At 36.8% G+C, this 13,561-nt stretch overlaps 1 protein-coding gene across 5 annotated transcripts; it reads left to right on the plus strand.

Moving 5' to 3' along the window:
- Nucleotides 1-1,392: 1,392 nt before the first annotated feature.
- On the plus strand, nt 1,393-10,922 carry LOC148874936 (Sec14p-like phosphatidylinositol transfer family protein). Of its 5 annotated transcripts, none has more exons than XM_088963909.1 (16): nt 1,393-1,666; nt 2,530-2,636; nt 2,747-3,050; nt 3,281-3,380; nt 3,864-4,130; nt 4,279-4,356; nt 4,473-4,574; nt 4,672-4,721; nt 4,799-4,898; nt 5,090-5,188; nt 5,297-5,410; nt 8,780-8,951; nt 9,164-9,549; nt 9,640-9,714; nt 10,536-10,595; nt 10,698-10,922. In XM_088963909.1, the coding sequence occupies exons 2-15, from the start codon at nt 2,630-2,632 to the stop codon at nt 10,554-10,556; spliced, it is 1,875 nt and encodes a 624-aa protein (XP_088820035.1). In that variant the 5' UTR covers nt 1,393-1,666; nt 2,530-2,629; the 3' UTR covers nt 10,557-10,595; nt 10,698-10,922. The 5 variants fall into 5 exon arrangements, with proteins under 5 accessions (XP_088820035.1, XP_088820032.1, XP_088820033.1 ...); XM_088963907.1 differs by having other exon boundaries at nt 1,394-1,697; XM_088963908.1 differs by having other exon boundaries at nt 1,427-1,787.
- Nucleotides 10,923-13,561: the final 2,639 nt, after the last annotated feature.

Below are 13,561 nucleotides of genomic sequence, written 5' to 3' on the forward strand. Positions count from 1 at the left end.
TACTCTGGTTCACTTTTGCTATAGGCTGAGTTTGGAAGGAGTATAAATGCAAATGTGTAGAGTGCAAAATCTTATATTTTATATTATTTTATATATATTTATACTGTATATATTTGCATTTGTACTCTTTCCAAACTGAGCCATAGTAATTGGCAAGAATGCATTAGTGTATTGACAATGACAAAAAATGTAGATTCTAAGACATATTTGTATTCAAAATGAAAGCAAAATTTACATCCAATAATTGATGCAAACTTTTGCACTCAAAATTGATCAATGTTAAAAAAGGCATATTCTAGTCTCATGATTTGTATGCTATTACAATTAAAAAAGTGTTTGGCAAAAAAATAAATTTATAAATACAAAGTAAACCAACGTTACATTTACAAGTACCAGAATGCATTCCACATTTGTATTTAGACTCTATTTACATTTTTCCCAGACGGAACCTATAAAATTTTGCATATGAATAATGTATTCAAGTGTAATAAGCTACATTAATACCCGAATATAATACGCCACTTATCATCGATATTTTAATACTTGGATCAAAACTAAAAGACATGGCCCACCCCAAAGCAAAATGGGCCAATCATCTTTTTCCTTCCTTTCAGCATCCAACAAGCCCAACAATCACCGTCTCAAATCACAATATATCTTCAAGCTCCAATTTGACCAAATCAACGATCGGGTCGAACAGATGGCCCGCTGTGATAAAAAAATAAAAGAAAAAATAGCCAAAAACTATCCACTGGATTGATGGTTCAATGATTCTACTGCTCAGGTCATGCTGACCAAATCAACGATTTTTGGCCTAAAGACAATTTTGAGTGAAACGGACTGATTTTTCTGGTCCGACCATACGGTCAGGTTCGACTTTAAAAACACTGATTTCCTCGACAATCTATTATCTTTTCTTTTACCTTTTTTTCTCTACGCCAAGTCGTGAGACAACACACTGAAATCTGGATGAAATCCCCACCCTCGAACAAGAATCTAGGAAGCTAATCAATTCAATTCCATGATACAATACAAAGATATATTTTTTTAGGGCTCAAAATACAAATTTTGATCTTCCTTTTTACGTTTACATTATTTTCTAATTTATTTATTATACTCTCTCTCTCTCTGACTACTTTTTAACTTTTAACGAGGTCTCTGTGTGAACGAGTGCAAACAAGACATTTCATTCTCTGTTATTTACAGTTTTAACCAACGTAGCTTTTGGCGCAACTCGGCGATCCTTGTCAGCGTCGGTACGATTTGCCGAAAGTGAAGTTTTTGTTTCTTTTTCCTTTTTTTTTTTTTATTTTAATAATTCACGCGCACGAAAATAAAAATTATTAATATAAGGACACGTATATAAAATTAGAAGATGCAGGGAGCTCAAAAAGAGGATGCTGAGTCTTGAGTGAAAGAAGCGCTCGGACCTTCTATATTTCTTGTGTCTTTCTTCCATCTTTTTTGTTTCCGGGAAAATTTTAGAAAACATCTTCTTCCCACATTTTCCAAGCCTGTCATTGTAAAGAGAAAAAGAGAGGAGAAACCCTAATTTTATGGGTTTTTTCTCTGTTATTTGAGTGGTCTGAAAAGTGAAAACCACTCCGACTCTCGTGGATTTCACTGGGAGAAAGAGATCAGTTGCGACTAAGTTGAGATTTTTCAGGTCTCAATCTCAACTTAGGGTTTTGAGGAGGGTACGCTTGGATTCCCATTATTTTGTCCTGAAAACTAGTGGCAAAAATCGAGCTTTCGTTTCTGAGGATTCTTGGTTTGTTTTTCTAAAGGTTCTTGTTTGAGTTTCCATGGTTGGTTACCGGCATTATTGGGATTTGATCAAGCTTTGGTATCTCCAGATTTGTTGTTCAATTAATTTGTGTAATTGTTGGATATACCGCGATTTTGGACGGTTTTTCTTTCGTGAATGACTCTGTAGCTTACGCTTTGGTGTACAAAGATTTTGAGTGGTTTGGTGGTTTTTCTTTGTTGATTTTCTATTATTTTCTTTGCATTCTGGATTGTTGGTTGTTTTGAGCAGGATTCCATTTTTGTCTTGAATCTTTAGCTGAACACGAGTTCCTGTTTTTGATATATCTGAAGGTTCTTTTATTTTTAAAGAAAAAATTGGAAATCCAGTATGAGGAATAAGTGTGGTTTGTTTTCTATTAGCAACTGCTTTAAGTTTGTTTTTTCTTCCATCATAAAGCAATACTAATTGTTTTTTTCAATAATATATGTTCATAGCTTCTCATTCTCTGTAAAGGCTTGAAAATATTTCCCGTATTTTGTTGGATTTTCAGTTTTACATCTAGCAACGTCTGATTTGTTTTCCTTCCATCACGAAAATGAAAAGAAATTAGATTCTTTTTTCAGACTTCAATTTGTAGCCTTCTTTTTCCATGTCAATGTTGAACTTGAGAAGATGTCCCCCCCCCCCCTCGAATTAAGTTGCTTTTATCGTATTTCAATATCATTTGCATTCTGCGATTTATTCTTACTTTGTAATCTCTTTTCATTCTGTTGCTGTAGAATCAACATGGCTTTCCAATGGTTTGCCATTGAGCAGAGGTTGTTCTTTAAAGCTTGAGGCTGAAGTCCAATTTCACTTCTTCCGTTATTTTGGATTAAAATGTCAGGTAAGGGCTTTAGTTTCAAGATGTATATGTAGGGCTCTTAGATCGAGAAGAACTAAAGGAAGATGGATCTGATGCCTAACAATGATTCTTTTCAATTTGTCAAATTGAAGGCCTAGAAGGACATGGGATTCATGATGAAATAAGAGAAAGGAGATCCGATGTCGAGAACTCTGAAGATGAGAGACGCCGGACAAAAATTGGGTCTCTCAAGAAGAAAGCAATAAATGCCTCCAACAAGTTCACTCATTCTCTTAAGAAACGAGGAAAAAAGAAATTCGATTACAGGGTTTCCTCAGTTTCCATAGAGGACATCCGGGATGCAAGAGAGGAGAGTGCGGTCCTTGAGTTGCGTCAAAAACTACTCCACAGGGATTTATTGCCACCCCGGCATGATGATTATCATACTTTGTTGAGGTCAGTTCGGTTGTTATTGCATTTTTGTCCTGTTAATAAACTAAAGTTCGAGCAAAAAAATTTCCTTGTCCATATGCATCAATGCTTCTGGTGCTATTTTTTGCTAGGCCCGTTACATATGAACCTGTTCACAGGATATTTAATGTATTTTTTAATTCTTATATTCCCTGGTTTTTGTTTCCTTTGTTTTTTTCCACCTTCACCTATGGTGTTCCTAACTGTTGCTGTAGATTCTTGAAAGCAAGGGAGTTTAACATTGAGAAAACAATCCATATGTGGGAAGAAATGCTTCACTGGAGAAAAGAGTATGGAACAGATGCCATATTGGAGGTACGACATTAGTTTTTATACTGTTTCTCTTAATTTACAAAACTATCAACTTTTCCTTGCCAGGCAAGGTGACTTAATCACATAATAGTTAATTGGCTAATCAAATAAGCATATTTTAATATGTTATGAATTCTTGATGCTTCTAGATCCCTTCAGATTGTAGAATACATAATTGTAGTTTGAAAGTAATTATCTTATTTTCATCATACCTGCAGTGTGTTTTGGAGCCAATGCTAATTGCTAAATGTTTGTACAGAATACTAGCTTATTTCTGTGCTTCAGAATTGTGGTATTATCTTTTGATCATTAACAGATCCAAGAGAACCCAATGTAATTTTATTCCAGTAACACATAAAAAAATGTAATTTTATTCTAGTCTTTTAAATTCGATAAATTGTATAATGATCCTAGCTCATACTTCAAAAGATTTATGGTTATTTTGGTAGCACCTTCTAAAATTAATAAATTTTAACTGATATAAAGGACTTCGAATTTGAAGAGCTGGAAGAAGTTTTGCAACATTATCCTCAAGGTTACCATGGAATTGATAAAGAAGGAAGGCCAGTATATATTGAGAGACTTGGGAAAGCTCACCCAAATCGGCTAACACGCATTACCACAGTTGACCGCTACTTAAAGTACCATGTACAAGAGTTTGAGAAGGCTTTGCGTGAGAAGTTCCCTGCATGTTCAATTGCAGCAAAAAAACACATTGGTTCAACTACAACAATCTTGGACGTGCAAGGCTTGGTATGCTGTGAGCTCTATTTTATCCTTGCATCTTCTTAGAAGCAAATGTAGAGTGTTCCCATGTTTTAATGAAAGGATCAACCTTCCAAAAATTTATACCAACTCTCATATTCAGAACTTCTCACTTGTGTTCTTTTTTGAGAAACAGGGTATTAAGAATTTCACCAAGACTGCTGCAGACCTCCTGGCTGGTATGGCAAAAATAGATGGAAATTACTACCCTGAGGTACATAACTCTCTGCAGTGGATATAATTTTTACAGAAGTTCACTTTGAAGTTAACAAAACATACTTTTTTGCAGAAATTCTTTGGGATGTATTATTCACTTATTCTTATGTGCAGACGCTGCATAGGATGTTCATTGTTAATGCTGGTCCTGGCTTCAAGATGCTTTGGCTTGCTGCCAAGAAATTTGTTGACCCAAGGACTATTGCGAAGATACAGGTAAAGAGAGTATTGGATCTACATGTTGTATCAGACTATAGTTATACTTATTCTGCAGCTTTAACATGATACACACATTCAACCTCTGAATCTGCAGGTGCTGGAGCCTAAATCTTTGAGTAAACTTCTAGAAGTTATTGATTCATGGTTTGTATGTACCTTTGCATTTTTTGTTACTTGGTTATTTGTTTGGTATGCCTTTTAATTCCTATCCACTCTTTCAGCCAATTGCCCGATTTCTTGGGTGGCTCGTGCACATGTTCTACTGAAGGAGGGTGCCTTAGATCTAATAAAGGACCATGGACTGATCCTGACATAATGAAGGTAGAAGGTCTCTCCTTTGGTCAAATGGTGTTGATTGTACTCTCTAATACTTTATCAATTGTACTCTCTAATCATGGCATTTTCTTATTCATCAAAAAAAAAAATCATGGCATTTTCTTTGAGATTTAACTTGAGTGGTATATGGTTATCAACCAAAGATATGTTGCACTAATTATTTGTTTCATTCATAGCTTGTACATAATGCAGAAGCAACATTTGTGAGGCAAATAACAAGAATATCTGATGAGGAACAGAAAGTTGACTCCTATATCAAGATACGCCCACTTAAGGCAAGTCTAGACTCATGATATCCAAATTAATTTGCCAGATCATTTGATGAAGTTCATTTTCTATTATGATCTAACATAATTTATTTATTTATTTGTCTTTAACATCAGGGAAGATGTAGTGATACTTCAACAGCTGAATCTGGATCAGATATAGAGGATCCTTGTTCTCCCATTGGACTTAGGAATTTTAGATTTCCTCGACTGGCCCCTGTTCATGAAGAAGTAAGTTAGAACTCACCACCCAGTTTTATATGTCTAATCACTAATGCTTAGTATTGTTCGTTGGAACCTACATTCTGTCAATGTTTTCTACTCCCGTCTCTTTTTGGTGTTTTACTGTTTTACATGAATTTCTATTGAAACTGGAGGTATACATATGGGAAAAACTCAGCATTGAACTGCTCATACAAAAAATGTGGTTCCATGGAAATTCAGGTTCACAGTTAGAGAAACTCAGTCATTAGGAAGAAGTGGGGTTGTTTAGTGTGGATCCAAGGAGTGCCAACGAGCTTGCCGATAGCTTAGCTAAGTCAGGATTTCAAGGCAAAGTTTAGTGTGGGGTTGTTTAAGACCTGGGAATGAATTGTAAACTGTTTTGATGAAAAGAAAAAGAAAGTAGCTACCAGTATAGACACGATACATACTCAATATGAGAGCCCAGATACAGCATGGAAACTTATAGTGTATATTTTATTGACACTTAAAATATGTAAATTGTATGCTTTTTTTTTTGTGTAAATCATGCTATAAAACAGCTATATATGTTAAAACCATAGAAAACCTAGATGTTTTAAATGCTAATTGAATATGTCAAGATTTAAGTACTGAGAAATGATAGTTGGCTTCAAGTACTAGGTATATAAGCATATTAAATGGGATAACCATAAACCTATCTGTGTCTTTATCCGTATGAGGGCATCACAATGACATAGTTCCAAAGGAGTTGGTTTATGGCTTGCAGTAGACAACTTAGAATGGCCCTAGTAGGTATAACGATGTTAAAAAGTTGGGCCTCATCTACTTAGTGTGACAACACAACCACACCACAGTTGGGCTCGGGGGGATTCAGCCATGCCACACATCCATGCCTCAATTACACCAAGATACAGAAAACACTCTTAGCCGCAGGCATGAAAAACGTGTTTTCTTGTTGTCTAAAGGCCTCAATCTATAGTGGTTTGATGTTAAAAACCAATGAGGTCCAATGCTCCAACATTTTCAACCTATTGGTGTTATAAACATGGCCGTTGATTTGAGTTCTGCTCATTGTTGCTTCTCATCCAAGACAAATAGTTTAGTGAAGATTCTCACTTCTTATGAGTTATGTTGTGTTTGTATTTATTTGCCTTGGTGGTTTGTTCTTTAGACTGGGGATTTCTCTCCTATGGAATACCTACTTCCACTGGTAAATGGCTGTGTTCTCCTTTCCAAGTCAGTGACAAGTGACAACTATCCATTTTTTTTGGGGTGTGCAACTTTTACTTGGCTTTGGGAAGAGATGGCTTCTTCGTGCAGGACAAAGACTTCATCATTTTCTCTTCTTCAAGAAAAATAAAATAAAATAAAGTAAAATAAATACTTCCATCAATCTCTACCTGCAGATGGACTGGACTACAAACCCAACGTTCAGCTGGGTTTTGAAACTTCATCCATATCACATTTTCTTCGTCTTCTTTTCTCCTTCTCTTTCTTTTGTTTTTCAAATGGTGTTATTTTTGGTAGGTAACCCGTATCCTTTTTCAGGCAATCTTTGTTAGAGCCTTGTTGCAAGCTTGTATAACCAATAATCAAACATCAGTCAGTCTCAGTTCAGATACTTTGGACATCACTATTGTTGTGGCGAGATAGATCCTTTTATCCCTTTTGTTCAAGATGTACAATAGTATTTGTATTAATGTCTGTTAGGAAGTGTGAAATAATTTTTTTTTTCTTTTGTTCAAGAGTAAAGTATAGAATTTGTATTAATGTCTGTTAAGAAGAGTGAGTGTATACATCAGTGCCCATGTATGTTGAGGCACTGTATACTGGGTTTTTGCAAGAAAAAAAGGAATAGTGGTATCGTGTATTCCTATTTAAGAACAATGTATCAAATTAAAAAGATATTGGTGAATTTACTCACGCTCTGATTTATAAGAGTGTAGGTGTTTACTTGAGGCCGCATTGGTGGGAACCCTGTGCACTGGGCTGTCCTTTAGGTGTTTGGTTGAGGCCGAGAGTTTGATTGTGAGGAAAGGTTTTGGATGAAGAATTAGGACTTGTTTATGCTGTATTGAAACTGTAAGCAAGAAGGTGGTGCTGGAGTTTTATAATAATATGTTTTAAGAAACAAAATCTAGCAAATAGAGCTAATAAAAATTGGAAGAAAGAGAAATAATATGAAGAATATGATTTATTGACTGCTTTTTTGGAGCCTTGAATTGCACCCTGCATTCCAAAACAACCTTTAGTGTTGTGGACTTTTAATTTTTTCATTATATAATTTTCTCTCTTCTGGGGACCATTACTTGGTGTAATGGTAAAATCTCAGGCTTGCAAGCATGAGAATGCAAGTTTGAGTCTGAGAGCAGCCACTTTGTGTAGATAAGGCCAGACTGGAGACTGTATCCAGTCGACCCATCCCAAGACCCCAGATAGCTGGGACCATCATTGGAGGATGTCCTTTAATATTTTTCCTTTTCTGAGAATTCCCTTCTTTGCTCATCACCTTCAAAAGGCAGATCACAGGTGCAGCAATGGATGAATAAAAGGCAGACCAAACAGCACAACAAAGGTTCTGCATTTCTTTAATTTGTTTCCTTATTTTAACAAAAAAGCATGAAAATGCTCACATTGTTCCTTTTTCTGTTGTTTGTTCATGTAAGTGCTGTCTTCAGGGGTTAGATTGACTTTAAAGAACTGACTTACTTATTGATTAAAACAAAAGAGAACTGTCTTACTTTTGGGCCATTGAAGTTAGAATTGTCAATTTAAAAGAGAGAAGGGGGTTAAGAATCTTTGTATAAGCATATTCTGATCTTGAGGTAACTTCACCATTTTCAAAATGTTGGTGGGTATCAGCCATGAGAGATGTGATCCTTCTTTTCCCATTCTATTTTTTCCTCCCTTGATTGACCAATACATTGATTCTACATGTTACATAAGTATTGAGTGGTTGAAGTTGTTTTTTTGGGTCTCTATTGATCGGTCCCTATTTTATCATATTACATATTTGGCATGTTTGTAGACTTAAATTGGGGACCAACTGGTTCTTTAGACCCTAAAACCTATTTTAGCAAAGAAAAAAAAAATCATAAAACAAAACAAGGTTGTCTCCACTTTTGACTTAAACAGAAACCTCTCCAAACTGAACTAGGTCTCTTTTGTTATGAAGTAATCTTTAGACAATTCTACTTTCAGCATGGGTATTCTAAATCCATGGCATCATAAGGATAGATATTCTATATAAATTTCAAATCAACAAGAATTACTTGTTTCATTTTTGTGACTTTTTCTATGCTGATTTCATCTGAATCCATGAAATCTCCATGCAATTAATTGATCATATAGATAACTTTTGATCAATTATCAATAATTATTTTATTCTATTTGTAGTTTACACAGGCCAGGGCATCAGATCCAACTGCTTATTATAGTTGTGATGACCACTTTACTGTGGTTGATAAAACTATAGACTATGGCCGAGGAAGAGCTGGACCCTCTGAGGACCAATCTCCTGGAATTGAGCAAGGGAAACCTTCTAGGGATGTAATATCAAAGCCACAAGGTAGTTACTTATCAGATGAAAACTATCACTTTATCTGTTTCTTTTATGGTGTTACCTTTTCTGCACTCTTTTGAATGTTGTAATTGTGGTAACAAACTTAAAGTTAAGATGAGACCTTAAATATAATGTTCTGATTCCTTGGAAATTTTGGATGGTCCTTTTTGGTTTGGTCATATCTTGTTTGTTTTTCATCTAACTTATGCTTTCATCAGGCATTGCTGTCTCCAATGGATTCAACAGTTCCAATAATACTGTAGAGGAGGGGAGTTGCCAGTATATAGCTAGAGGACTGGTGGCTCTTGTGGTCAAACTACTTGCTTTCTTCCATTTTCTACGTTGCGGTCTTGTGAGGAGACCAAGTAACACCCATACTTCTAATTTGGAGGAACCAATTCCACAAATTCACCCCCCTGCTTCAGAAATAGTTAAGGAAGAAAACCATGTTCATCCTTGTTTGCAGCGTCTTGAGAGACTTGAGACATTATTTGAGGAAATTAGGACAAAGCCTGTAGAAATACCTTTGGATAAGGAACAATTGCTCCTGGAATCTATGGATCGAATAAAATCTGTTGAGTTTGACCTTGAGAAGACCAAGAGGGTAACTTTTTTCACCACTTTTTAGATGTTTGACTTAATTCCCATAAGTTAGGTCCCAGGTTATAATTTGCTTGAATGTACTGTTTTTCAGGTATTACATGCTACAGTGATGAAACAACTTGAGATTGCAGAGCTACTGGAGGGCATACGGGAGTCCCAGTTTCGGGTAAGTTCCTCAATGAGAAAAGCCATCTTGTTCCCAGTACTTTTTTTTTAATCTGTAACTAAACTTCGTCCATTATTCGTAACACTGTCCATCCTTTTATAGTGCAATGTAACTTCAAAAGTTATTACTGACTATATATAATCCCGACTCTTGCAATCACTTATTTTTAGGGCCTTCCTTTTTTCCTTCACAGTTGTAGTTTTTGCTCAAAGGATGGCCAACTTGTAAGGTCATGAAAAATGAAATCATAAGTTGGTCAAAATTAGGTAGTAACTCATTGGAGCTTAGTGGCTCCATTCAGATTTTTGAATCTACACCTAGTAGTGTTCTCAGCCAAGTTCATATTCCTCTTTAGGGTTTCCATGAGCATCAAGTTTTGGTTTTCCAAACATTTTTCACAAGATTCCATTCACTAAAAGAAGCCAAACCAGTGGGGCCCTACTTTAGATGCTTGTGTCTGTAGGAATAACCAAGTCTTGTACTCCTATCTTGTTCTCTACCATGATGGTGGTTCATTGCTTCATATAAGGACTGCTTATGTGGTCAATGAGTTTAGTATTACCTGAGAAGTGTCTTATAAATTAGAGGAGACAATCTGGTCGGATTATTCTAATAGTTCAGGTTGGGTTCCATGATGCTCAATGAATTCACCACCACTACCTGAAATTGTATAAGAGAGAACCGAGGTTTGATCCTCCAATTATAACAAATTTGTTGCTCATTCATTTATACAAGGTCAAGGTTTTTAATCTAGTTTGTACAGCCTTTAGATATGTAAGGGAATGGACAAAATATAATGTTGACAAGGGTTCTTGATGCAGCGGAGGAGGATATTCTGTTGAAAATTTGGACAGTGGTGGACCATGCTTTGTGTGGACAGGGTGAGACAAATGGTTCAGCTGGTTTTGATGCAATATTCTATACGGTTCAGCATCAGCCCTTAGTCATTTGATCTGTACATTGGGATTCGGATGGTTGTGCAGGAAAGATGTCCTCTGCAAGAGGCTTCCCTATCTTGGCTTTTTTGTTCCTGGATGATATCCTACGCTAAAATTTCAGTAAATTTTCTCGTTCTTCTCATTTACCTGGAAGTACTCCGTTTGCAACAGAAGTCACGTAGAGTTATACAGGGGTCGTTCCCCAACTCTCACCGTGTATAAACAAATTGAGAAAATAATGCAAATGTTATATGGCGGCACTTTATTCAATTGTTCTTCACCCCTTGACTCTGACCCATGTGGGTTTCACTTTTTACATTGTTTTATTATTTATTTCCCTAGGGAGATGAGCAGAATCACTTGGCCCCCAGAGCCATCCATCTTGAGGGCTTTTGATGGGATGCAGTGTTCCAACTCTAAATACTTGTTCCTTTGCCTACGGCCTACATGTAATGGTAAACATGGATGGATGCCTTTTCGCTCTTGTTGCTGTGAACTTGTCGTTTACACCACCTAAAACTACAAGGTTTGGTTTTTTGAGTTACTTAACATCATGTTCACATCAATCATTTGGTCCCACAGTAGCTTAATATGTAGTGTGGCGTTAGTGATTGGGATTTTTTGCCAACATACAAAAATTCCCCTTGAATAATCATTATAATTAACTCTGCTAAGTCTAAGGAAACATATGCTCTAAGCCTCCAACTTGAATTTTTAAAACTCTTACCATGTGATACGACACATCGCCTGTCAAGACAACATCAGACCAAAGCATGAAATAATGGTTGAGGTGTGCCCAAACTCTCGATTTGTAGAGAGAGAGAGACTATTAACACTTTGAACCATTGGTTCCTTTGTGTCTAATCACTTGTAAGTTGTTTCTAAACAGTTTTAACTCCACAATACCAATTACAAATGGTGATGTGATGTGCATTTTGGGCACTTATTCTCTAAAGTAGGGGTGGATTAGAGCCCCCGGGCTCGAGCTAAAGCTCGAGACTGTTCTATAAGGCTCGAGCTCAAGCTCGGTTCAAGTAAAAAATTCATTAGCTTAAGTTTGATTTTGAGAAAAAATATTTTATAAAAATAAAAAAATTATATATAAAAATATTTTTTATTTGATATTTAAAAAATTAAGAATTATAATATTTTTATTATATATATTATTTTTTATAATTTTATTATTCGAATTGGCTTGCGAGCCTCACGAGCTGAGCTCTAGTAGGCTCGAGCTCGAGCAACTCATGAAAAGCTCAGCTTGTTGCTACCCCTACTCTAAAGTGTCAATTTTTCATTAGATAGATTTTTTTTGAAAGATTTATATTGAAAATCTTCAAACTGCATAAACCATGGTTTAGATCTGAAATATCTCCATGGATGGAAACATTGCATCTAAACAAAGTTAGCAAAAATTTACAAAATTGTATATAAACTAAGAGATTATATATTGTTGTAGATGCTCGGATTGGCCGAGGACAACACAACAAACTTGCTCCGCTTCCTATATGAGATGGCTAGTGGATGGATCTGAGGGCGTGTCGAGGCCGAGGGCTAGAGGAGCCCTGTTTGCTCTGCTTCCTATACGAGATGGCTAGTGGATGGATTTGAGGGAATGTTGAGGTTGAGGGCTAGAGGAGCCCGAAGGGTGCTGTGGACAAGGGTTGATGAAGTCTGCTCGAGGTTGGTTGAGGCTGAGTACCTACGAGGAAGGGAACGTCAGAGGCCCGGGTGAACTTGAGGCGGGGACTCCGACGGTAAAGTTAGTGAGGGTAGACAAGGTCTGAGGGGTTTGGACGAGGTCACCAGAAAGCCAGGGAGCATGACAGTTGGAGAAAATGGGAGTCTGGACTCTAGTTGTGAATCATTTACCTTGGTCCCGCGTTGGGCATCGACCTCTGCCCTACTAGACGCACTGACTGGCTCCGCGTTGTGCCACTTGTTGACATGCCATAGGCCTGCCAAAAGTGCCTACGTCATTTGCCCCCCACTCTCGAGGCCGTGATAGAGGTCTTAGCTAAGGACCTTGACTGTAGGTAGGTTGGAGAGTGCAGTCTTAGGGTGTGGAGGTGTTGGTCGCGATTCTGGAGTTGCTGAGGATAGCATGGCTTGGGAGCGTGGAGACATTTGCTAGGGCTGAAGTCTTATTGGGAGTAGCCCGACCTATGAACGTGTAGATGTTGTCCTCAGCTCTGAGGGGTTTCCGTTTGTTGCCGTGATGATTTTGCTCCTTGAGGAGGTTATGGGGGGTAAGTTTGTTCACGTGTCGGGTTGGGTTGGTTTAATAGTGTTTTTTCAATCGACCTGACCTGGTCGGGTTACCTATAGACCAAACCGAAACCGACCCTCTATTAAGTAAAACCAACTTGGTCAGTTTGAGTCGGTTTGGGTTTCAACCAACTCAAGCTTGCACAATGCACATGAAGTCAAAGTGCTAATATTATATATAATATTTTAGAATATATTTTATGGAAATATATATTTAAAACCAAAACATATATACAAATATATCAAAATATATATTTTCTAATTTTTGGAAATATATATTTCGAAAATATATATCTGATATATTTCAGAATATATATATATATTTAGATATATATTTATTATTTAAAACTAAAATATCTATATTTAATAGATATTTTTTCAGAATATATATTTTTTCACATAACTCGGTTCCGTTTTGGTTTTCAAATATGAAAACTGAAACCGAACCGAATTATCGGTTTGTTCATTTTTGCAACCCGAAACCCACTGGTAGTGAAAAAATGACAAACTCGGGTTGGGTTGGGCCGGGTTGGTCGGTTTGGATTTATTTGTGAACAGCCTTAGTGGGGGGCTGAAGAGCATGGAGGCATCGACCTCGGCTCCAAGTAGCTTGGTACCATGCTTTTTACAGGTATAAGGTGCAT

This window comes from Nelumbo lutea, chromosome 1, assembly GCF_056320005.1.
Source record: "Nelumbo lutea isolate HS-2025 chromosome 1, American lotus-T2T, whole genome shotgun sequence".
Classification (NCBI taxonomy): Eukaryota; Viridiplantae; Streptophyta; class Magnoliopsida; order Proteales; family Nelumbonaceae; genus Nelumbo; species Nelumbo lutea.